We start from the raw sequence: 22,674 nt of genomic DNA, 5'->3' as shown, positions 1-22,674 counted from the left end.
AAGCCAGAAAGGAGAATGGCTGAAAGCCATCAGCTCAGGAACTGTACCTTCCTAGACTAAGTCCTACTTATTTGTCACCCCCACCCAGCTATAAGTAGATGGATGCAGGGTCAAAGGGCAGGTACCAGGAGGCCAGCACACAGGCTGTGAGGCATGGGAATCTGTGAAAGATAAGCCTTAGAGGTGGGAGATGTAAGGGTGAGGGCAGTGGAAGGGTGCTTGGGGTGGGCTTCAGGCAGGTGGAGGCAGCAGGTAACTTGAACCCCCACAGCCAGGGCTAAGTCTAGAGCCCGTTTTATGTAGGTCTCTTTCTATTACTGACTTGGCTATGCTCTTGGGCATGGATAAGAGAGAAAATGGGGAAGCCAGGACCTTGAGTCACAGATAGGCTCAGTAGAAGCTCCTGGGGCAGCTATGGAGAGGCAGAGAGGGAGGTGGCCCAGTGCAGGGTCAGGGTGGTGAGAAGAGATTAATGCAGTGGCCTCCAGATGCCCTGCTCAGGCAGATACCCACTCCACACCACTCTTCCCCTAAGGCACGGTGTCGCCCTAGGGACCGGCTGAGACAGTGGTCACTGGCCAGGCTCCTGGTACACAGGCAGGAAGGGCAGCTCCGAGAAGGGGGCTTTCAGCCGAAGCACTCCACGGTCCAGGTCAATGCAGCACTGCCGTGGGGACCCCAGATGTGTGGTCACCTTCTGCCTCCCTCTGCTCCCACGCCCCGCCCCTTCAGGGAGGGAACCCATTCTCTTGATTTCCCTTTTGGGGAAAAGTAAGCAAGTTTTAAGTTTCACACTTGTCTGTCTCTCTTGCCAGGCTGATCTGGGCTTCCACCCTGAGCCTTCTACCTCTCCTAGCATTTTGGGTCAGGCCCAAGCATGGGTGCCTTACCTTGAGGGAAAGCAGAGTCTGCAGTCCCAGGCAAAATTCAGGGCTGTCCACATCTGCAGGAACCATTGGAAAACAAGGTTTATCTGTAGCCACTGCCACCTTCCTCTGAGCACTCACCCCCCCTTCGGTCCCCCACCCCCGCAGTTGAGAACAGCAGAGAGCATAATGATCTGAGTATCTGGGGAGTGGGTGCTGACAGGCCAAAAGCTTTGTACGGCTCAGAGAAGAAGCAGAAGAGGCGAGAGGCTGGAGGACTTACCCACCACCTGGGCCGAGCATGCCACAGTCTCCTGCCCCAGCTCCAGTTCCAGCTGTTCCACCTGACTTGGAAGCCCAGGTGCCAGATCCCCACCAGGGGATTTTGGAACCCTCTCCCCTAACCTGTGGTTAGAAAGCAAGGGTGATAGCCATCATGGTTTCCGATTCCAGCCTCCCTCCTCCCAGTTAAAAAGTCAGTACTGATCTATGCTCTCTTCCAGAGGAAGGTGGTCTCAAGCAGCTTAAGTAGCCAAGGCTGGCCTCTGATTCCTAGTTCTTAACTCCGGATGCTAGGCTTACAGACATGAGCCACCAGGCCTGGCAGAATTTACTTCAGAAAAGTGTGCAATTCACAAGTAGGCGTAGTGGCACACACCTTTAGTCCCAGCACGTAGTGGGGAAAAGACACCTGAATCTCTTGAGTTCCAGGGCACCCTGGTCTACAGAGAGTTTCAATCAGGGATACACAGACATTGTTTCAAACAACAAAGCAGGCAATTCAGTGGTATTTAGTAGTGTGTCAGAGTGCAACCATCTTCACTAGATACTCTAAAGATATGACATCACTCTCCTCCCCAAAATAACACCACAAACGCAGGTGTGGCCTGACGGTCAATACAAACCCACATGCTGGAGGCTGAGGCAGAAGGTTGTTGAATTTGAGGTCAGCCTGGGCCACATAGGGAGACCCTATATGGAAAATTTCCATATAGGGTAGAGAGATGGCTCAATGGTTAAGAGCACTGTCTGCTCTTCCAAAGGTCCTGAGAGCAATTCCCAGCAACCACACGGTGGCTCATAACCATCTATAATGAGATTTGGTGTCCTCTTCTGGTGTGTATGCATACATGCAGGCAGAGTACTCTAGAAATAATAAATCTTAAAAAAAAAAAAAAAAAAAAAAAAAAAGAGGGGAAGGGATGGAAGTCCCATCACTGTGCACCGACTTAGGTGCACTCTTACCCCAGGCGCCTGAGGCATCCAGCAGATATCTGATTGTGCTGGGTCCCCGTGTCCACGGCCACTTGAAGCATCTGGTCCTGACACTAAAAGAAGAAGGAAGGGACTGGGTTGGAACCCTCAACCTTCTGAGCCCTTGGTGCTTCTTTCCCTTTTAAGAGATGAGGAGACGACTGAGTTTTCAAAAGCGAAACTGACTCTCCCAAAAAAGGAATCAAGTATTTTCATATCTCCACATGGTGAATCCGTTAAGCTGAGAAAGATCTGGGCTGGGATGGCAATCTATTTGTGTAGGGGAAGCTGAAGCCCTCCTGGTCAAAGAGCCGCAGCCAGGAAGAGACGGCGAAGAGGACAGACCCCTTCTGTAGACTCTCAGATCTACGTGACCAAGAATGGAAACAGGAAGACAAGTTCACAGGCATTAAGGTGACCACTTGGATACATATACGTTAAAAAAAAAAAGTCATTTTCTTGTTCTAAACATTTATTGAGCATCTGTGTAAGATGTAAGGCCAGTAGATACTTTGATGAGCGCCGTTCCTTGGCAGTGTTAAGCAATGAAACGAGACTTGGCAGAGAACGTTGTAAGGTCTACAGAAGGATCACGAATTGAGTGCCTCAGAGCTTGGAACAGACGGGAGCTGTTCCCTGCTGGACAGAGAAAAGCTTTCAAGGAGGAGGCGGCCTCAGCTTTGGGCCTTAAAAAATAAGAATGTGGGCAAGGGATGAGTGAGATTGAGAAGGGAGATCTCTGGGCGGAGTCTAAGCATTTGTGGGATTGTCCTGCCAGCAAGTGGGTGCTCCAGGGGCTGGAGAGATGAGGAGCCTCGGGCTGCAGAGACGGCTCAGTGGTTAAGAGCATCTGAGTTCAGTTGGGCAGCTAGATTGGGCAGCTCACAGCTGCCCACAACTCCAACTCCAGACCATCTGACAGTCTCTTCCTGCCACTGCACATGCCTGTGACATCGCACACACATGAATTTTTGAAAGTCGCTAAGTTTTTCTTCACCTTGGAATGTGAGCTTTTTATATACATGCATACCTTTCCAGTGTGTGCCGTACAATAATATATTTAAATACTCGTATTTAAATCTACTTCGATAAAAGAATGGGGGCATCATACTGCAACGGTGTTGACGGACGGCATCACGCAGAAGAGGTAAGCAAGACAGACAGGAAAGTAGATGCCGGGCTAGAAAAGGAGAGAAATGACTTGTCCCCCTCCATCTTTTGACAGCCAAGGCAGGAGGGAGAACTGGTGAAGTGAGCAGGCTCATCAGGCAAGTGGAAGTCAGAACCCTGGGAGGCGTCTTACCTTGCAGTTGACAAGAAGAGCTGGAACCTGTGTCACACTGGTCCTGCTGCTGCCATGGCCACGGACCAGGGCCTGTACCAGGGGAGACTCCCCCTGAAGCTGCCTCTGGTTTCCTTCCACCAGGCGCCTTTGGATCACGCTGTGTGGCTGCTGTCTCCATCACAAAATAGTGAAAGGAAATCTAAGCCCGGGAGATAGGCCACTTGTTCCCTGTCCGCCACCACCACTCTGCCCCTTATGCCTTGCAAATCACAGGTTCCTTGCCCAGCTCTAGACCAGAGAAACAATAAGAAAAGTAGCTGAGAGATGGCTCAGCAGTTAAGAGCACTTTTCTAAAGGACCTGGGTTCGATTCCCAGGGTAGTAACTAGCTCCAGTATGATACAAGTCTGGCATGGTGGAACAGGTCTGTCATCCCAACACTTTGGAAGTGGAGGGAGGAAAATCAGGAGTTCAGGGTTATCCTCCACTGCATAGCAAGTTTGAGGCCAGCAGGGCCTGAGTGCCTCAAAAAAAAAAAAAAAAAAAAAAAAAAAAAAAAAGCTTTTAAAAGAGATGAGCCAGTAGTGCTGCATGCCTTTAGTCCAAAGCACTAGGAGACAGAGGCAGGCAGCTTTCTCCTGAATTAAAGGCCGGGCAGTCTACAGAGCATGTTCAAGGGCAGCCAGAGCTACAACCCTGTCTCAAAAAGCAAACGGAAAGATATAAGCAGAGAAAAAGATATAATAAGCAGAGTGTTCAGGCTAGAATAATGAACCATTATCCTTGACCTCTGTCTCATCTGCACCATCCTCATGCGTACTGTATTCTGCCAGCTCAGCTTCCTTTCTTTGTAGAGGCACCTGCTGAATTCTCTTGGGCCACTGGACACCTTCCTCCACTCACTGCTTCCGAGATTACTTTTCTACACAGACTTAGCTAAAGCCCTGCTACTCACAGTTTAGTCCTCAAGCAGTGTAGATAGAATTTTAAGCTATATATATGATTATAATTAAGATCTTTATACATATATAATATATATATATATATATATATATATATATATATATATATATAATTTTCTGTGTGTGGGTGTTTTGCCTGTATGTATTTCTGGTGCCTGTGAAGTTTAGAAGAGGGCATCTGGAGTTACAGGTGATTGTGAGCTCTGAGTATATGCTAGAAATAACATCTCTGTCCTTTGGAAAAGCATCCTCTGAGCTGTCTCTCCAGTTCTTGGTTTTTCGAGACACATTTTTTTTTTCTGTGTAGCCTTACCTGTCCTGGACTTGCTTTGTAGACCACTCTGGCCTTGAATTCACAGAGACCTGCCTGCCTCTGCTTTTCTGAGTGCTGAGATTATAGGTGTGTGCCTCCAGGCTTGACTAACCAAAAGTTTTAATGGCATTGTAAAGCCTATTTGAAATGTAGAGTCTCAGGCCTGAATCAAGAATTTTGTTCTTATTTTGTTTTCTTGTGCTAGCGTTTAAACCCAGGAGTTTGCACATACCTAGCAAATACTGTACCAAGTAGCTGTTTTCCCAGCCTTGAATCTTTGTGTTTGGTTTGGCTTGACTTTGGTTTGTTTGTTTGTTTGTTTTGCTTTGTTGTTTTCTCTCTGTGTCTGTCTCGCTGTCTCTGTCGCTCTCTTTTTCTCTCCCCCCCCTCCCTCCCTCCCTCTCTGGTTTCTCTGTTGCTTTGGCTTTCCTATAAATCAGGCTGGCCTGGAACTCAGAGGTCCACCTGCCTCTGCCTCCAAGCACTAGGATCAAAGGTGTGCGCCACCACTGCCTGGCGTTTTGTTTGCTTTATGACAGGGTCATGCACTATAACCCTGGTTGATCTTGAACTTTCTCTATAGACCAAGCTGGCCTTGAGCTCACAGAGCTCCACCTGCATCTGCCTTCCAAGATCTAGGATTAAAGGTGTATGCCATCAAGCCCAGCCTACCTCTAGCCCCTAATCTTGTTTCAATAAGACTCCTACACATTCAGGTTTGAGAAATGCTTAAGTAAAATGTGAAAACAACTGTACAAACCAGATGTGGGGGGTGCACCTATAAATTTCCAGCATTTAGAAGGAGAAGCAGAATAGTCATGAGTTCAAGGCCACCCTAAGCTACCTTAAAAACAAAAAAAACAACAAAAAACAAACTGGTGATCCCAGCACTCAGGAGGAAGAGACAGGTGGGTCTTTCTGTGAGTTCAAGCCCAGCCTGGTCTACATGGCAAGTTCCAAGACAGTAAGACCCTACTTGAAAAAATTTTTAAGCATTATTCTTCTATATAAAATACATCACACACATACTGGTATAGTGACAGCCTGTTTTTGTCTTTTTATTGTTTTTGTTGTTTTGTTTTGAGAGTGTCTTTTCTCTCTATGTGGCTAGCCTTGACTGTCTGGGAATTTGATGTGTGGACCAGGCTGGCTTCAAACTTACAGTGATCTACTTTCTTTTTCCTCCCAAGTTCTGGAATTAAAGGTGTGAACCACCACACCCAGGTCTGTATTTCTAAACTGATCCCTAGATGGCCTGGCTGTTGTCTGTCCTAATTGTCCACCACACTCACTGCTCACCAGTTCCTGCCAGACTGTTTCACCCCAGCCTCTACTCCTGCTCACCTCTCCTGGAAACCCTTCCTCCCAGTTCTCACTAGGCCAGTCTGAATGCATAGCTCCCCCACACTTTGTTGGGTAGAAAGGCCCTGCTTCTACCTCTGACTTCACCTGCAGAACTGGCTTTGGGTTATTCTGGCCTCCCTCTTTCTTCCTCTCATAGCTCATTTGGTCATGATTCCCACAGATGTTATTTTTGGATTTCACCTCCGCCACAGCCTGGAAGGGCCTTCCAGTCAGATCTGTCTTGCTCATCTTTCTGTCCCAGGGCCTAGTTCAGCATAATGTGCCTCCTTGACTTGGGGAGGGGGGAGGCGGGGTGGTTCAGTCATAGAAAACTTGCCTAGCATGCACACGGATCTAGGTCCCATTCCCAGTACTAAAAATAAAAAGGAAAAAGATACAAAGTAAAAATGGTTGGTTTTAATCTAGTGTGGCAGCACACACCTATAATCACAGCATTCAGGAGGCAGGGGAGGAAGGATCGCCACAAAGGTGAGGCCAGCCTGCTGTACTTAGTTCATGCCAGCTTGAGCTACATGGTGAGTCCTATCTCAAAAATAAGATACAATTCTGTCGTTTATAAACTTCAAGGAAATTGTTGTAAGCCAGCCGGGGCTGCCTAGCAGATTCAGGCCAGCAGAGCTACGTAGTGAGACTCTGAAGAAGTTAAAATTAAGAAGTAGCCTGGAGAATGGCTGTAGCCTCCCAGGCTCCACGTGCTCCTCCACCTGACCCTGGGAGCCTGGGATTGTTTTTCCACCATCGGCCTCATGAGACCCTGGCAACAAGATGCTAGCTCTGGGAAAGGGCAACCAGCTCAGGGCCCAGGCCGTTCCCATGCCCTTCTCCCCACAGTGACTCCAGGCTCCTCACTGTTGGAAAGTGTGTCTGAGGGCTAGAGGGCCTCTCCGACTGTTGCTTGTTCATTCCCAAAGTCATAGGAGCGCCACACTACAGATTGTGCAGGTGGTAAGGCGAAGGGGAAAGGTGAAAAGCCTTGACTTCAAAAGGCAGGGCCTGCTGCTCTGAGGGGGCAGTGTCTGTAGGGAAACTTCTGGGCTAGACAGGTGTGTAGGACCATATGGAAAAGCACAAGGCACCGAAGAACCTGCCTCCACCCCAACCCTCTGAGTTGCTCAGCTGTCTCCTGGATTCTCCTCTGGGGCAGCTGAGATGGGGTTGAGGGTTCCTGGAGGGAAAACTCAAACTAGGAGTTGGACAGAAAGCCAGATCAGACAAAGCAACAGGGGAATGTATTCATGCCCAGAAGTGGCTCCCACAGAATGGAATTCTGAATTCTCTGGACCACCCAGAATTCACGCAACTCAAAAGCTAAATGGAATCACAGCTAGAAGAGTCCCCGGTGTCATTTCCCTAGTGTTGCTATTAGCCAATAGCTACTAGTGTAGCTGTTAGTGTTGCCATGACCATGCTCAGTGCTTAGAAACCCAGGTAAGCCTCTCCTTACCAAATGGGTGCTCACAACTTTATCCCTCTCTAGCAGACGGAGATAACAAGGCACAGAGATACAACTTGACAAAATATAGCCAGAATCTGGTCCCAAGCAAGGTGGCCCCAAAGCCCATACTCTTAACCATTATATCCCTGAGAGTAAAGACTGCATGCAGCTGACCCTGAGCCCCTCACCTCCTCATTGTCACCCAGGCCTATTCCCTTTGAGGACTAGAGTTGCTGCAGTGGTTTGGAAGGAAAGGACAAAAGGAGACAGACACAGACTCTGATGGTCCAGGTCAGGGCTATGTGAACCCGATTACCCAGAAGACCCTCAATACTTTAATGCTAAGGGGGAAAGGGGGGGAGACAGGTCTGAGGAATGGGGCACATTCATGGGCAGCTTTGAAGGAATCTAAAAGCAGAGTCATAACCCCAAGCTGACCTATCCTCCAGGCCTTGCTGTCTTCATATGCCCATTCTGTGGAATTCCTGGTTCCTCTAGGCTTCTACTGAGCAACATCGCTCTCCACTGCCCCCAGGATAAGCCTTGGGCTCTGAAGGGATAAATGGTGGAAGCTGACTTAACGAGCCCAGGGACCCTCACTGCCACCAGGCCAAGAAGTGTCCCCAGCAAAGGATCTGAGGAGAGCTGGGGGCTGCAAGTTGGCGGAAACACCTCTCCCATCCCAACAGGAGAAAGACATCTGAAGGCTGAGGCTATGTTCTTGATAGCACCTCCCTGCAGCCCAGACACAGGACACAGAGAAAAAGAGAGAAAGGGCCAGGGGCCTCACCAGGTCCTTGGAGGTGCCGAGCCTCTTGAGGCTGTCCAGGGGTAGCAGGTCAGCCGAGTCCTTGTGCAAGAACTGGGTGGCCTGTTTGAGCCGGCGCTGCTGGCTCAGGTGGGCTCGGTCCCGGAGCAAGGCTTCCTGGCCTCTCCTGGAATCTCCCTCTTCTCTCTTGGCCTCTTGCCCAGTGCTCATGATTCTCTAGGGTGAGCAGACAAGGGTGTCCGGGAGTCTCTTTCCACCTCCTCTTTGCTCCCAGCTCTCTCTCTCTCTCTCTCTCTCTCTCTCTCTCTCTCTCTCTGTAGCTTCTGCCTCTCTCTGTCTCCGGACTGCAGCTCTCCTTCTGACAGGAGGGTCTCAGCGGGAAGAAAAGAAGAAATAAATAAATAATAGGCAGGAGCAGCCTCTCGTCAGACACCAATTTCCAGAGATTGCAGCAGAGGGAGCGAGGCTCTGGCTGGAAAAACCCAGCCCTGGAGGAGAGGGAGGGCTAGCAGGGCCCGCAGCTGGTAGGCTGCGAAGCATCCAGCTCTGAGGTCCTGCTCAGAGTGGGCTGTGGATTTGCGTGTGCGGGTGTTATGAACTGTCAGGAGGCTGTGCCGTGTCAGCAGAGGGGGAGTGAGTGCCATTGTGTGGGGCCGAGTGTTTGGTATTCACGGGGACGGCAGGCAAGTGTGTCCCTGTCCCTTGTGTATTTGTGGACCTGGTTCTGCTGACCCCCTTCCAGTCTCTGGACAGTCAGCCACCCAGCTCTTTCCTCCTCCTGCTGCCCTCTGCTGCCAGGGTTTGAGGTGCTGGCCAGAGAGGATGGTATGAAAGCGCCCGCCCCTCCTGTCCTCCCTCTGCCAGCAAGAGACCTTCCTTGCTTGTCCTGCCCCTGTCAGATGGTCCCAACATCTCTCGAAAATTGCAAGGAGATCAGGAATATTGTAGTAATACAAACCTCTGAGATTTTCTCTGTTAGACGTTAAAGACCCAGTGACACAGTGATGAAGATGCAGGGAAATGCTCTGGGACTAATCTGTCTTCTCGACTGGGTTAGTCCGTGTCTCTGCTGTCACTCACCTTGGCCTCCTCCCCTCCTTGTTGAATGTTATAGTTACAGAGTCCGATCCAGGCCTAGTGATACAGTCCTAGAATGCCAGCCACTTGGGAAGGCGAGGCAGGAGGATCACAAGCTCGAGGTCTTCCAGGACTACAGAGTGAGTTCAAGCTCAGGCTTTCAACTTAGTGATACCTGAGAAATAAAAAGAAGGGTCTGGAGGGATGGCTCGAGGCTTACAAGTGCTCAGTGGCCCACTTTCAGGTAGCTCACAGTCACCTGTAACGTATAGCATGTAATACCACAACATAACACACATACATGGCTTATACTCACATGGACACAAATAAACAGAAATAAAAATAAAGTAGCAAAATTAAATGAAAACAATAATAAGGAGTTGGGGTGGGACTGGAGAGGTGGCACAGTGTGTGTACTGCTTTGCAGGATGGCTCCTAGCACTCCAGTCAGAGGCGCTCATACCCACCTTCTACTCCAATTCCAGGAGATCTGACGCCCTCTTCTGGACTCCAAAGCACATGTACCCACACGTCCACACACAGACACATTTACATGCAATTAAATTTTTTTCCGATAAAAATATTTTAAGTGAAAAGAGGGCTGAGGATGGTAGGATGTTTGCCTAACAAGTGCAGGCCCTGTTCAGTCCCCCCCTCACTTCCACCCCCCCCATACTGCAAAACAGCTACTCAGAAACAGTTACAGAATCCACAAATACCTGCAGGGGCTGAGGCGGAGGATTGCTCAAACCTAGGATTCCAGGGTCAGCTAGGGCAACAAGCTGACCGACAAACAATAGCAAATCATTTCTAGAGCTGGAGAGATGACTCGGCAGTGAAGAGCACTGGCTGCTCTTGTAAAGGACCAGGCTCAAACCCCAGCACCCACGCATGGCAGCTCACAAATGTAACTCTAGTTTCAGGGGTCCAACACTCTCTTCTTGCTTCCTCAAGCACCAGGCATGCACATGTTTTACAGACATACATGCAGACAAAACATCCATATCCGTAACTAATAACTTTTAAAAACCACTTCTAAGGAATGACTGCTTGTAACTACTCTCATCGCTAACGAAGAAACAGGAAGAAATTTGCAGCAGCCCTCTGTAAGATTCTTGACTCTTTGATTATGAGCCTGGCTATGCCATTAAAGGCTATGCTATTTCTCCAGCGGACTCTATAGTATTTTTTTTTTTTTTTTTAAGCAGGGCCTCTCTATGTAGTCCTGGCTGTCTCGGGACTGGCTATGTGGAACAGGCTGGCCTTGAACTCTCAGAGATCTTCCTCCCTCTGCCTTCCTGAGTGCACCCACACACACACCGTCTTTTTTTTTTTTTTTTTTAAGATTTATTTTACATTGTGTGAGTGTTTGCCTGCATGCATGTATGTGCAGCATGTGTTTGCCTGGTGGCACAGAGGTCCCAAGAGAGCACTGGATCCCCTAGATCAGACGGTTGTAAACCACCATGTGGGTGCTGGGAATTGAACCCAGGTCCTCTGCAAGAGCAACAAGAACTCTTAACCACCAAACCAGCTCTCCAGCCTACTCTATGGCTCCCTTAAGGGACGGGGGTGAGGGAGGGCTTTCTTCCCAAGACACTTTAAAAGTGCTGCTCACTCATTTCATCTTACATCAAGGTGGATGGATGTAAATTCAGAAGTCTTGGGAGAAGAACAGAAGTGCCAGGATCCGGCTCATTCAGTGTCGCAGGTTCTCCTCTGAGCCTGTTCCTCACACACATAGAGAATAGTATTTCTTGAGCCTCTACAATGCACTAGTCACTAAGCCAGCCCAAAGGATACAGGGGTATTATGGTTACTTTAATGTCAACTTGCCACAATTAGAATTACCTGAGCCGGAAGACTCAACAAAAGTGTTCTGACTGCCTTGATTGATGGGACAAGGCTCACCCTAGTTGTGAGCGGCACCTTCAGACAGAGGCTCAAGGAAAAAAATCTAGGCAGAAGGGAGAGTGCCCTCCTCAGCTTGCTCCGCTCCCTCTTGCTGCTGGCTGATCTGCCCTGTTGCTGCTGCTTGCTTCACTGATATCAGAACCAGAGTTTCAAAGCTTTTGTTGCAGACTAGAAACCAGCGGCTTTCCAGGAAACTTCCCAGCTTCCAGTGCCAGATTGGAAGGCAGCAGCCTCAAGGCCCTAGTAATTACTGGGTTCTCAATGCTCAGGTGTGATTCTCCTGTTGTTACTGTTTTAAAGCTGACATTCAGGGGTGTGTGTGTGTGTGTTTGTGTGTGTGTGTATTCATCCTACTGGTTCTATTCCAATGACCAATATTCACAGTCTGACGTAGAAGCCAGGCAACAAGGTTCTAAGTACTGAGGAGAAATAAATTGCTTAAGAAAATAAAGTCATGGACTAGATCGATGGCTCAGAGATTAAGAACACTGTCTGCTCTTCCAGAAGTCCTGAGTTCAATTCCCAGCAACCACATGGTGGCTCACAACCATCTATGATGAGATCTGGTGCCCTCTTCAGATTACTGTATACATAATAAATAAATAAATCTTAAAATAAAAGAAAGTCAGGAGTGGCTGGAGGGTAAGGGAGCTCACCTCAGCTTGCTCTTCCCTCTAACTCTGACAGACCTGAGGGACAGTGCCCATCCTGTGTCACAGAAACCTGAACACTTACTCCCACACACCACCTAAGCTCACTATAGAGCCATGATCCTTGTGTTTGTGACAATGGTGATGGCCAAGCAAGACACCAAAAGGTAAGGTTTTCTTGGCTTTCCAATCTCATAGCCCTCAGGTTGGAGACCTTCTAGAAAGTTTTGTCTTTGGCTAAAACCAGGTTCCACTTTGATTTGATATGTGGTGTCAAATTATTTGGTGTCAAATAATTATTACAGATTGAACATGCATTTGCACAAATCAGTTACTTTTCTTCCTTATTGTGATAAAACACCAGACAGAACCTTCTTACTGAGGAAGGATTCATCTGGGCTCATGGTAGAGAATACAGGCCACCCTGTCCCGGAGCACACAGGGACAAGAGCCTGAAGCTCCTCTTTGGTTGGCTTCTTCCTTTTCTCCTTCTTGTTCAGTCCGGGACTTCATGCCACGGGATGGCACCATCCATCTTGTGGGTGGAGCGTCTCTCCTCAGTTAGACCTCTGTGGAAACACCCTCCACAGACTGAGTCAGTGTTCTTTTGCCGTGAAGAGACGCCATGGCCGTGGCAACTATTATAGGAGAAGCCATCGTTTCATTGTGGGCCTGCTTATAGTTCCTGGGTTTAGTTCACTGTCATCATGGTGGGGAGCATGCGGGTAGGCACTGGAGCAGGAGCTGAGAGCTACATCCTGATCTGAGAGAGGCAGAGAGAAACTAGGCCTGCACGCGCTTCTGAAACCTCCAAGCCCACACCCAGGGACACACTTCCTCCAAGGCCACACCTCCTAATCCTTCTTAAACAGTCCACTCCCTGATGACTAAGCATTCAAATCTAGGAGCCTGTGGGGGCCATTCTCATTCAAACCACTGCACAGACATACCCAGAGCTGTGTCCCTAGCTGACTCCATATCTAGTAAGTTGGCAGTAAAGATTGTCAATTATGTGTGTGTGCTCGTGTGTGTGTGTGTGTGTGTGTGTGTGTGTGTGTGTGTGTGATGCATGTGTGCTCGAGGTGTGTGTGGAGTACACATGGATGAAACCTAGGGCCTCACACATACTAAACATGTGCTCTACAACCAAAGGACACCCCCAGTCCCGTTGGTGAGTCTAGACTTGTGTTGTGACATATGGTTATTAAACGTTTAAGATCGAGCTCCCCTGAAATGAGGTCTGCTTTAACAACCCATCTTGCATTTGAAAAAACGATATAGAAAACACTGTGAGACAGCTCAGTTCTTTCTGTGCTGATTACATTGTTGGATAAGAATAATATTTCAGATCTGTTTGGCTCAATGAAATAACCTATAAAGTTAATTTGTTCCATTTCACCTTATTTTTCACCTGGCACCTGTAATGTGTTCATTTGCTTAGATGTTTAGGTTTGTGAGGGTCCGGTTACCTACAGCCCTGGATAGGCTGGAACTCATTATCTAACACCAGGCTCGCCTTGAGCTTCTGTTGCTCTTCCTGCCTTCGCCTCCTGCGTTCGGAGATTATTGGTGTGTACCACCTTGCCTTGCTTATCTGTTTTGTTACTGTCGTCAGCGATAGAGCCTGGGGTCACGAACACTGAGTGTGTGCTTTGCCACTGAGCTATAACCATGATCCTTGTTACTAAACCATTGCATTTCTACAGAACAACCACTGGTTTCAATAGGAGGCACAACCTGTACCTCTGACCTGTATCATCTAATTCCAGCAGCTCTGAATGCTATCAGGAAGTCACGGTCTCACTAACCCAAGCCAACCTCAGACTCCCTGCGTAGCCAAGGATGACCTTGAACTCCTGATCCTCCTGCTTTTAACTCACTGCAGCTGTATTCTAAGTCCCTGCTCTCTTATTCAACCACAGAAGAGTTGTAAAGGCATTTTTTTGCCTTTAAATATCTTTATGAAATAAATATTTCATAAAAATGAAAGGGTATCTTAAACACCCTTTCAATATTCATTTCGTAATGCTGAGCAGTGTAGTCCTAGCCTCTGCTAATAAAATGAGCCGGGGCCCATGGGCCCCGTGAAATCCCCCAGGCATGTACTCTGCCGCATAAGGAAATTCCCAGGATATTTGAGGTAGAATGTGTTTTTCAGAGCTGGAAGACAGCTCCCTTGAACCACTGGACGGTTGAGGGCAGCCAACTCTATTTCTGGCTCTCTCCTCTGGGCTTGTCAGATCTGCTGAAGGCATGAATGATGTGGCTTTCGAGATTTCTCCTGCCCAGCAAGGGTCCCGGGAACCCAGAGTCAATTTTGAAATCTATTACCAGGAAATTGGCCTGCTTCCAACCTGAAAGAAAGAGCTTCCAGAGACAACCAGGAAGAGCTCACATTCGGTATTAGTGAGTTGGGCCTGGTCCTAACACTTTGTGGATGGCAAAGCCAGGTACAGAGAGGATGGTGGCTTGTCTCTCTATGAAAGCAAGCTGAGAAAGCGATGGGGAACTCCGATGTCTCGGCTAAGAGTTCTACAGCTTGGGCTCAGCAGGTAATAGTGCTTGTCACACAAGCCTGACCACCTGAGTTCAATGCCCAGAACCCACTGTGGAAGGAGAGAACTGACTCTCAGAAGTTGTCCACACACACACACACACACACACACACACACGCTCGAACTTACTCTCGAGAGCACATGCATTCCTGCAAACATGCATACACATTAAAAAAGAAAACATGATGAAAACAACCAAAACAGTTTCATCTCTTAGCCAGGATGGCAGCTATGCCATCAGCGCTCAGGGAGCTGAAGAGGAGTCATGAACTGGGGGCCAACCTGAGCTACACAATGATGTCATGTCACAAAAACAAAGTCAAGGGGCTGGAGAAATGACTCAGTGGTTAAGAGCACTGTCTGTTCTTCCAAAGGACTGGGGTTCAATTCCCAGTACCCACAGGGCAGCTCACAACTGTCTGTAACTCCAGTTCCAAGTGTCTGACACCCTTATTTTAAACAACAAAAACAGAGACAAACAAAACAAAACAAAACAAAACAAACAACAACAATCAAAAAACCAGAAGCGACTCTAAAGCCAAGTGAAGTGGCTCGTGCCCATAATCCCGAACTTTGGAAGTAGAGGCAGGGGGATCAGGAGTTCAAGTTCAAACATAGAGAGTTTGAGGCCATCCTGGGCTGCGTAGCAAGGCCGTGTCTTTAAAAGAAAAAATATTGTGCCAGGAATATTGGCACACAACTTTACTCCAAGAACTCAGGGGGCAGAGACAGGAGGATCTTTGTGAGGCCAGCCCACTTTACACTCTAGCCAGGACAGCCAGGGCTAGATAATAATTTCTGTCTTAGAAAGCAAACATATCTGGATTCAGTCCTCAACACCGGGGAAAAAAGTAATAAGAATGTCATGCCATTTTACTGAGCAATTCAGAACGAGGTGCTAATCTGAAAAGCATAATTTGTAGAAATGGAATGAGGTTTAAATGAGAGGTAGAACAGCAAGGAGAAACTCTCTGCCTCAGTTCGCCTATCTCTAAAATGGGGTGCGTGACAGGAATTGAACGGGTTGGTTCTGTGGGTCCCTCAGAGCAATGCCTGATATAGCAAATGCTGAGAAAGCCGCTGCTGGGTACCGTGAGTACACTCGTCCACTCTGACTGGCCACTCCTCCTCACGCTGGGGCCCAGCTGGGTCCCAGCTGGGTCACGTATCTGTCATATTAGCTGTGGCTTTATTTTTAGGGTTTTGGTAGTGGTAGTGTTTTGAGACAGGTTTTCCTCCATAACCCACACCGGGTTGGGATCCATGATGGTTCTCCTTTTCTGTCTTCCGTGCCTTCTCCATGGTGGGATTACGGGCTAACTTCTGCGCTTTACGACGGCTTCCTTGTCTGTTTACCCCACCTGCTCCTAAGGCTTGTGAAAACAAGAATCTCTATTTCTTCGCTCTCTTTTTGCACAAGGTTTCTTTTTCGTTATTTAATGTTTATTTTACACCATATTCCTGACTGGCGCTTGGAGAGGCCTCCCTGGAACTGGAGTTATTAACAGTTGCTAGCTGCCACATGAGGGCTTGGGAATTGAACCTGAGTCCTCCGCAAGAGCAGTCAGCGTTCCTAATTACTGAGCAACCTCTTTGGCCCCTTATACAAGGTTTTTGTTTGTTTGTTTGCTTGCTTGCTTGCTTGCTTGCTTGCTTGTTTGCTTGGTTTTTTTGAGACACGGTTTCTCTGCGTAGCCTTAGCTGTCCTGGAACTAGCTCTGCAGGCCTGGCTCACAGAGATCCACCTGCCTCTGCTTCCGGGGTGCTGGGATTAGAGGGTTGTGCTGCCACCACCTGGCTAGGTTTGGGTTTGGTCGGGTTTCTTTTTCTTTTCATTTCTCTCCCCACCCCCCACTCTGAGTGTATCATTCACAAGACTCCACAGAGAAGACACTATCATTACCCCACCCTGATGACGTGACCCTAACCACAGAACACCCACTTCTTCATTTGAACCTCAGATTTCAACTGATATCAAAGGCAATCACTCTGGAGCCCTTGCGTCTCTTTACTCCCCTGGGACTTGCTCTGACTCTGCAAGTTAAGAGTCGGTAATGATTAGGATGAATTGGGTCCTTATGATAGAGACCCTATGGCTATATCCTGATTTTTTTCTCTCTCCTCTTCCTCTTTTCCTCTCTCTCTCTTTCCACCTCCGTCCCCCCCCCTTTCTCTCTCTCTCTCTCTCACACACACACACACACACACTTGGGTGGGGGGAATTCCCATGATACAATGTAACCAAGGGAAGAGGTGGGGCCCTTTAAGGACTGTTTGGATTTTCAGCCTTCAAAAAAAGGCAAAGTAAATAAACCTCTTCTCTTTATGAACTTTTCTGCCTCAGGTACTTCATTGTAGTAGTGAAAAACTGACTAATAGAGTTTCCCAACTTTTTTCTTTCTGTTTGTCTAGTTTTTGCTTCTTTGTTTGAGTTCTTCAAGAAAAGGTCATGCTCTGTATCACAAGTTAGCCTTAAACTCATAAGGTAGCCCAGGCTGAGTTCAAATTCATGGCAGTTCTCCCGCTCAGCCTGCTGAGCAGGTGGGATTATAGGCTCCCTAATGCACTCTTAGAATAATTTTCCAGTCTCTTGAAATCTCTGGAAATGTGTCAGAACTACATAGTTCCTTCCAAATATTCTGGGCCTCCAGGTTTTAGCAAAGATTCCTGCCTTGCTTTCCTCCTTCCTCAGTGGTCTCTTCCACCCCCTTCCAACCTCTTCTACTTATCTACTTCTTTCCTCCTTCCATAGTAAGTTTTGGGCCTGCCTCAGCATCCAAGGACATGACTTTTCTTTCCTGTTGCAAACAAAGAAGTCCCTGGCTGTTATGTAGCAACCAAGGCAAGATATCCAGCTTCATTGTTCAGTGACTGACAGCTTGCTGATGACCTAAGGGAAGTCACACAGCTAAGTTAAGATTCTGAAGTATGCAGCAGCATCAACAAGCATGTAGGCCTCAGTCAAGTTCTGTCCCTGGGCCTGCCAAAGGTGTGTAGGCTCAGGACTGATACATGAGGGGCACCCTCTTTCCTGAATAGCAAAGTAGATCAGTAACCTCTGAGCCGCTCCTGTAAGGTTGTCCAAGACCAGCACAGCAGCTGCACCCAGGGAACTTTCCAGAAGCACGACTCTCATTTCTTGCCAGATCTAAGCATTCAGAACATCTGGGGTAGAATCCAGAAGTTTGTGTTTTAATGAGTTATCTAGGGAATTTGGACACCCCATATAGCTTAAGACCCAAGACCCTCGGGACTTTTTATTGTTTTTGTTTTTATGGGTGTGTGTGTGTGCTAGAGAGCGTGCTTTTTAAGAGTCTGCTGTGTTTCAGTGGCTGGCCTGGAGTTCACTGTGTCACCCACTCTAGCCTGGAACTCACATTTGCTTCTGCCTCCTGAGTGCTGGAATTACAGTCTGTTCCTTCCACCCTCTCCACAAGTCCCCAGGAGCTCTTCAGTCCCATCATTTCCAGTTTCCACCAGATCTGGTCTTCCCTCAGGCCTGCAGCACCTCAGAAATTCAAGCTTTCATGCAACCTGGTTCATGGAACCCAAACTAGAGGCTGAGCAGGGAGCACTGGCTCTGAAGGCTCCCTGTGTACTTGGGGAGCTGTGGGCATTCAGCAGGGCACAGGCTGCTTCAGGGTGTGGCATGCCAGGTATGTGCAGAGAGATGGGCTCCGCCCTTCTATTTCTTTTTCCTCTCTGATCCCCTCTCCAAGTATGAGACAATAGGCCCTTGAGGAAGACCCAGTTATCCCCAAAGTGCTTTCTGTTCTTTTATAACTCCAAGGACAGAGAGCAAATTGTTCTCAAAAGCCCCAGCAGAATGCTTATAATCCCAGGACATGGGAGCCTGAGAATGGAGGAGCACCAGCTTGAGGCCAGCCTGAACTATGTAGGGAGTTGCTGTTGAGAAAGAAGAGAGTGGGAAAGAGGGGAAGAAAGAAGCAGGAGAGGTGGGATATTATGCCATAGCTGTGGATATTCAAGAACATGGTACTGAGCTAGCAGGAGGGCTTAGAGAAAGTCACTTGCTGCCAAGTCTAATGACCTGAGCTCCATCTCCAGGGCCCCCTGGATGGAAGAAGAGAACAGACTTCATAAGTCATCTTCTGAGCACACATACACACCATACACCACACACACACGAATCCATCCCACACAGGGTTTAAAAGTCAAAACATGGAGCTGAAAGCTACTTCCCTCTGGTGAGGGCCCTTGTCTGTCACATGGCTGACACACTCTGTTGAGGGCATGTGCATGAGAGGAAAACACAGGCCATGCAAAGCCAGGGCGGTGTGGGCTGGTCTTGCTCCTTTACAACAGCTTTCTTTCTAGAGACTCATTGTGTGGGCAGGGGCTGGGCCCACAAGCTAACCCCCACTAGGCCCTCCCACCTCATCCCATGCCACACTAGGGACCAAGCTTCTAACTCCTAGCACGACACATATGACCTTTTGCATTTGGCTGTCTTTATTTAGTGGAATTTTTTTTTTAATCTCTTTTGCAAAAATAATGTTGTGGTGAGCTGGATGACTGTGGGCTTCACTGGATCTGCAGGCCTTTCTGAGGCTAACCCAGGCTGGCTCAGACTCACGGAGATCCACCTGCTCCTGCCTCCAGGGTGCTGGGATTAAAGGTGTGCATGACCAGCCCTGGCTCTTAATCATGCTTTTAACCTTCCCAAGTAAATCTCCCTTACTTTTGGGAGCCAAGGGGTCCCTGGATTCCTTACTCATTTCTAAAGCCATCTGCTGAGTTCCATGTGTGTCTTGGGTGTCTTCTCCTCCCTCCCAGCAGCTTTGAAATTTACAGCTTGCCTGCTTAATCTAACAAATTGTCCTTGAGCTTTAAAAAAAATTTTTTTTGTGGTAAAACACACACACACAAATATATATATATATACAGTTTTCACCAGTTGTAAGTGTGTGAGTCAGGAATATTAACGACCCTCACCATGTTACAGTGCCATCACCACTATCCAATTCCAGAATTTCTTCATCATCATCCCAACAGGAACTCTGTGCACATTAACAATGACTCCTGCCCCCTCTCACAGGCCCCTGATGCTTCTACTTCTGTGAATTTGCCTATCCCAGGACCTCATCCATTATGTAGGTTTTTGTGCCAGGCTTCTTTCGCATGGCAAGGTGTTTTTTAAGTTGTGTCCTCATTGTAGTGTTTTATCAACATGGCTCCTTGTTACGAGTGAATAATAGTTAATCTATGGACAGTGGTGGACAAATTCATAGTGGCCTACACTATGCCAGTGCCAGGCAAGGATGGATGTCACTTATAATTATTTTTAATCCTGGTCATTTACAGCCTAGTGGTTTCCACTGTGCAGAAAACCAACCCCAAATCCATAGGGGCGAATTACTTTCACACAGGACTCACAGGTGCTGAGTGGCTGAGTTAAACTCTGTGGTGTCTCAAGTTCTAAGTGTCTGTGGGGCTTTCCAAAAAGGTGGAGGCAGAGGGACGTAGGGAGATGGCTCAGCAGTTAAGGGTGCTTGCAGTACTTGCAGAGTTTCGGTTCTCAGTTCACAACTGCCTGTAACTCCAGCTCCAGAGGATCAGATACCCTGTTCTGGGCTCTGTGGGCATCTAAATGCACATGCACAAACCCACACACAAACACATAAGTGAAAGTAAAATGGTTTGAACGAAAGAGAAGTGGAGACAGATTAGTGGGCAAAGAAAAGCAGAAGAGAGAGCTAGAGAGCCAACTAGAGAGCTAGAGCAGGCCACACACTTGAGAGTATATTAAGGGAGGAGGTGAGAGGGGGACCGTCAACATTTGATTTCTCTCCCTGCACCCAGCCACTCGCCGTGGCTCTCCTCACCAGGCCTTGTGGGACTCCTGCCACCTGCACCTCAGTCACAGGAGACTCCTGACTGTTGCCTCCACTTCAAAGCCTTGTCTCTGATCCCCTGAGTCAATACTGAGGCCTTTGCAGTCAACAGCGGCTCAGGTCCAAGGCCCTTGGGTCACCCTCAGATGACTGCTGCCTTTCTGTGGGACTCTGTGACCACTACAGCTAGCAGAGTAACGACTTGTGAGAAGCAAGAAGGTAGTCTGGTTCAACACGACACAGTAGCCAGTGTTGGTTCAAACTCCGGGAGTCGGACCCTGAGGAGTTTATTTTGGGCTTATGTAAGCAACAGCACAGTTAGATAAAGATTGTTTGGAATAATTAACTCAATCTTGCATGCACAACAAACCTTAAGACAGAACCACTTCAAAACTTTGTAAAGTACAAGTGACATCTTCCATAAAGATGGATCCTATAGAATAACTGAGAAAAACAAGCTCATGATAAGGGTCTGAGGGAGGATCTGGTCTCAGGCAGAGGTCACTGGGCTGGTGACCAGACTTCTGGGCAGAAAACAGGTTGCACATCTCTCCCTTTGAGGAGACATCTGTGTGTTTAACATTTCTGCTTCCCCTAGTGCTTCTCTGTGAGCACAGAAATCTACATGCCTCCTACCTTTCACCTGGAATCTCTACCTTGTTCTGGCCTTGCCCTGCTGAGGAATGGGTGCCTTCCTCAGGCCTGAGGCTCCTCTCTCCAGCACTGCCATCAAATTCTGCAGGGGGACTTACAAACAGTAGTACAAGTACCCGGTTGTGTCTGGTCTTTGGTCTTTGTCCAGATATCAAATGACGTGGAGGAGATGTCAATGAGGTGGTGTTAGGTGTGTGTGTGTGTGTGTGTGTGTGTGTGTGTGTGTGTGTGTGTTTCTGCCTAAGAGTTTTTCTGCCCCCTAACCAATCTCACTGTCACTGTGAATGTGTTCTGAGGGTAGAGAATTTTTTTTCTATGTGATGGGAATTGAACTTAGGACTTTACTCATGCTAGGCAAGTGCTCTACCACTGAGCTATATTCCCAGCCTGCAATTCCTTACCCACATTTCTTACCCTAACCTCCTGACATCCCTCACCACTCCTTATCCTATCCTTAAGAGCTGGAGCCTACAGATATTCTAGCTGCCCTACCTCCTTTCCCTGCTCCAATTCTCTCATGCTATGATGAGTCTTCCAAGGAAAACACAGAACAATTCAGAGCTTCAGTAATGTCTCCAGGAGCCTAATACAGAGATGACATGAGGCTGGAGGCTGGCTCAAAAGGTTATTCTGTGGAAGCCGGGGTCCTTGGTCTCCTGAGGACTTCTTGATGAAGAAGGCTGCGAATCCTGAGGCCCGTTCTGGTCTCCTCCCAACTTGAGGCTCTTTTAGACACATCCAGGATTCGTTTTCTCTGATCCCTCTGATGTTTTAGAAGGTCGTGCCATGAATAGGTAAGAGAGGGGCATAGCAATCCGGTCCGTAAGCAGGGCTTGGTAGTCCTTCAGAAGCTCTTCGTTCAGGGGCGCACTGGGCAGCCGAGCCAGTTTCAGGACCTTCTCCTGGTAATGAGGCTGTGGATTTGGGCAGGGCCAGCCCCTGGCGAAATTATTGGGAAGTGGGTTGGAGAGGATCTGAAGGCCCCAAGGCTCACACCTTCCACCATCAGATATGTGTGGGGACCTGTTGGGAAAGACCAGAGACAGTAGAGTTAATGGAAAGCACAGGCATGGTAGGGAGAGGTGAGCAAAGTAGGTAGCTGACAATTCCTATCAGCTATTTGGGGATCAGGCTATATACCACAGGTGTGTTTTAACTGTGTCATAACATTAGGTGAGCCACTGTCTAGTTGTACACATCTCATCTTTTGGACAATTGTATAGAAAGCACCTACATTTTTAACTTTACTAATTTATTATCTATTACAATTCATTCACTTTGTATCCTGGCTGTGGCCCCTTCCCATGCCCCCTCCCAACCCCTCCCTTCCTCCCTCTTCTCCTCCTATGCTTCTTCACCTAGATTTTTTAAGCATGATTTTGCTATATATTTTTATTGTGTTTATTAATTTTATTATGTTATATATTTGAGTATCTTGCATGCATGTAGGCATGTACACCACCTGTTAGCCTGGTATCAGTCAGAAGGGGACACAACATCCCCTCAGAGCAGACTTACAGACAATTGTGAGCTGCCATGTGGGTGCTGAAAATTGAACTCCCGTCCTCTGGAAGAGCAGCCAGTGCTCTTAACTGCTGAGCCATCTCTCCAGCTGCTCCCTCACCTAGATTCTTTCTCTCTCTCTCTCTCTCTCTCTCTCTCTCTCTCTCTCTCTATATATATATATATATATATATATATATATATATATATATATATAT

General features: G+C 47.9%; 2 protein-coding genes across 2 annotated transcripts in view; both read right to left on the bottom strand.

The window, feature by feature from the left end:
* Positions 1–288: 288 nt before the first annotated feature.
* Positions 289–8,831, bottom strand: Nrip2 (nuclear receptor interacting protein 2). Its single transcript, XM_055609292.1, has 6 exons — positions 8,270–8,831; positions 3,424–3,573; positions 2,112–2,194; positions 1,150–1,271; positions 891–943; positions 289–664 (listed from the first exon to the last, which is right to left on the bottom strand). Exons 1-6 carry the CDS (start codon positions 8,456–8,458, stop codon positions 572–574), a joined length of 690 nt encoding a protein of 229 aa, XP_055465267.1. The 5' UTR covers positions 8,459–8,831; the 3' UTR covers positions 289–571.
* Positions 8,832–21,681: 12,850 nt separating this feature from the next.
* The window catches only part of Tex52 (testis expressed 52), a 9,354-nt gene continuing 8,361 nt past the window's right edge, over positions 21,682–22,674 (bottom strand). Inside the window, exon 3 of the mRNA XM_055609399.1 lies at positions 21,682–21,976. Coding sequence (XP_055465374.1) covers positions 21,682–21,976 — 295 coding nt within the window. The remainder of the gene's footprint in view (positions 21,977–22,674) is intronic.

Source organism: Psammomys obesus, unplaced genomic scaffold (assembly GCF_907164565.1).
Source record: "Psammomys obesus unplaced genomic scaffold, mPsaObe1.curated_primary_1811, whole genome shotgun sequence".
Lineage (NCBI taxonomy): Eukaryota > Metazoa > Chordata > Mammalia > Rodentia > Muridae > Psammomys > Psammomys obesus.
This window is presented reverse-complemented; position numbering and strand designations above follow the sequence as displayed.

Bases quoted from the DNA above. Each gene is read 5' to 3' on its own strand.
- Nrip2 (XM_055609292.1), bottom strand. From the start codon at position 8,458: ATGAGCACTGGGCAAGAGGCCAAGAGAGAAGAGGGAGATTCCAGGAGA. The intron at 3,574-8,269 runs GTGAGGCCCCTG...TGATGGAGACAG, and splicing joins TCGGCACCTCCAAGGACCTG to CAGCCACACAGCGTGATCCA. The intron at 1,272-2,111 runs GTAAGAGTGCAC...TTCTAACCACAG, and splicing joins GGATGCCTCAGGCGCCTGGG to GTTAGGGGAGAGGGTTCCAA.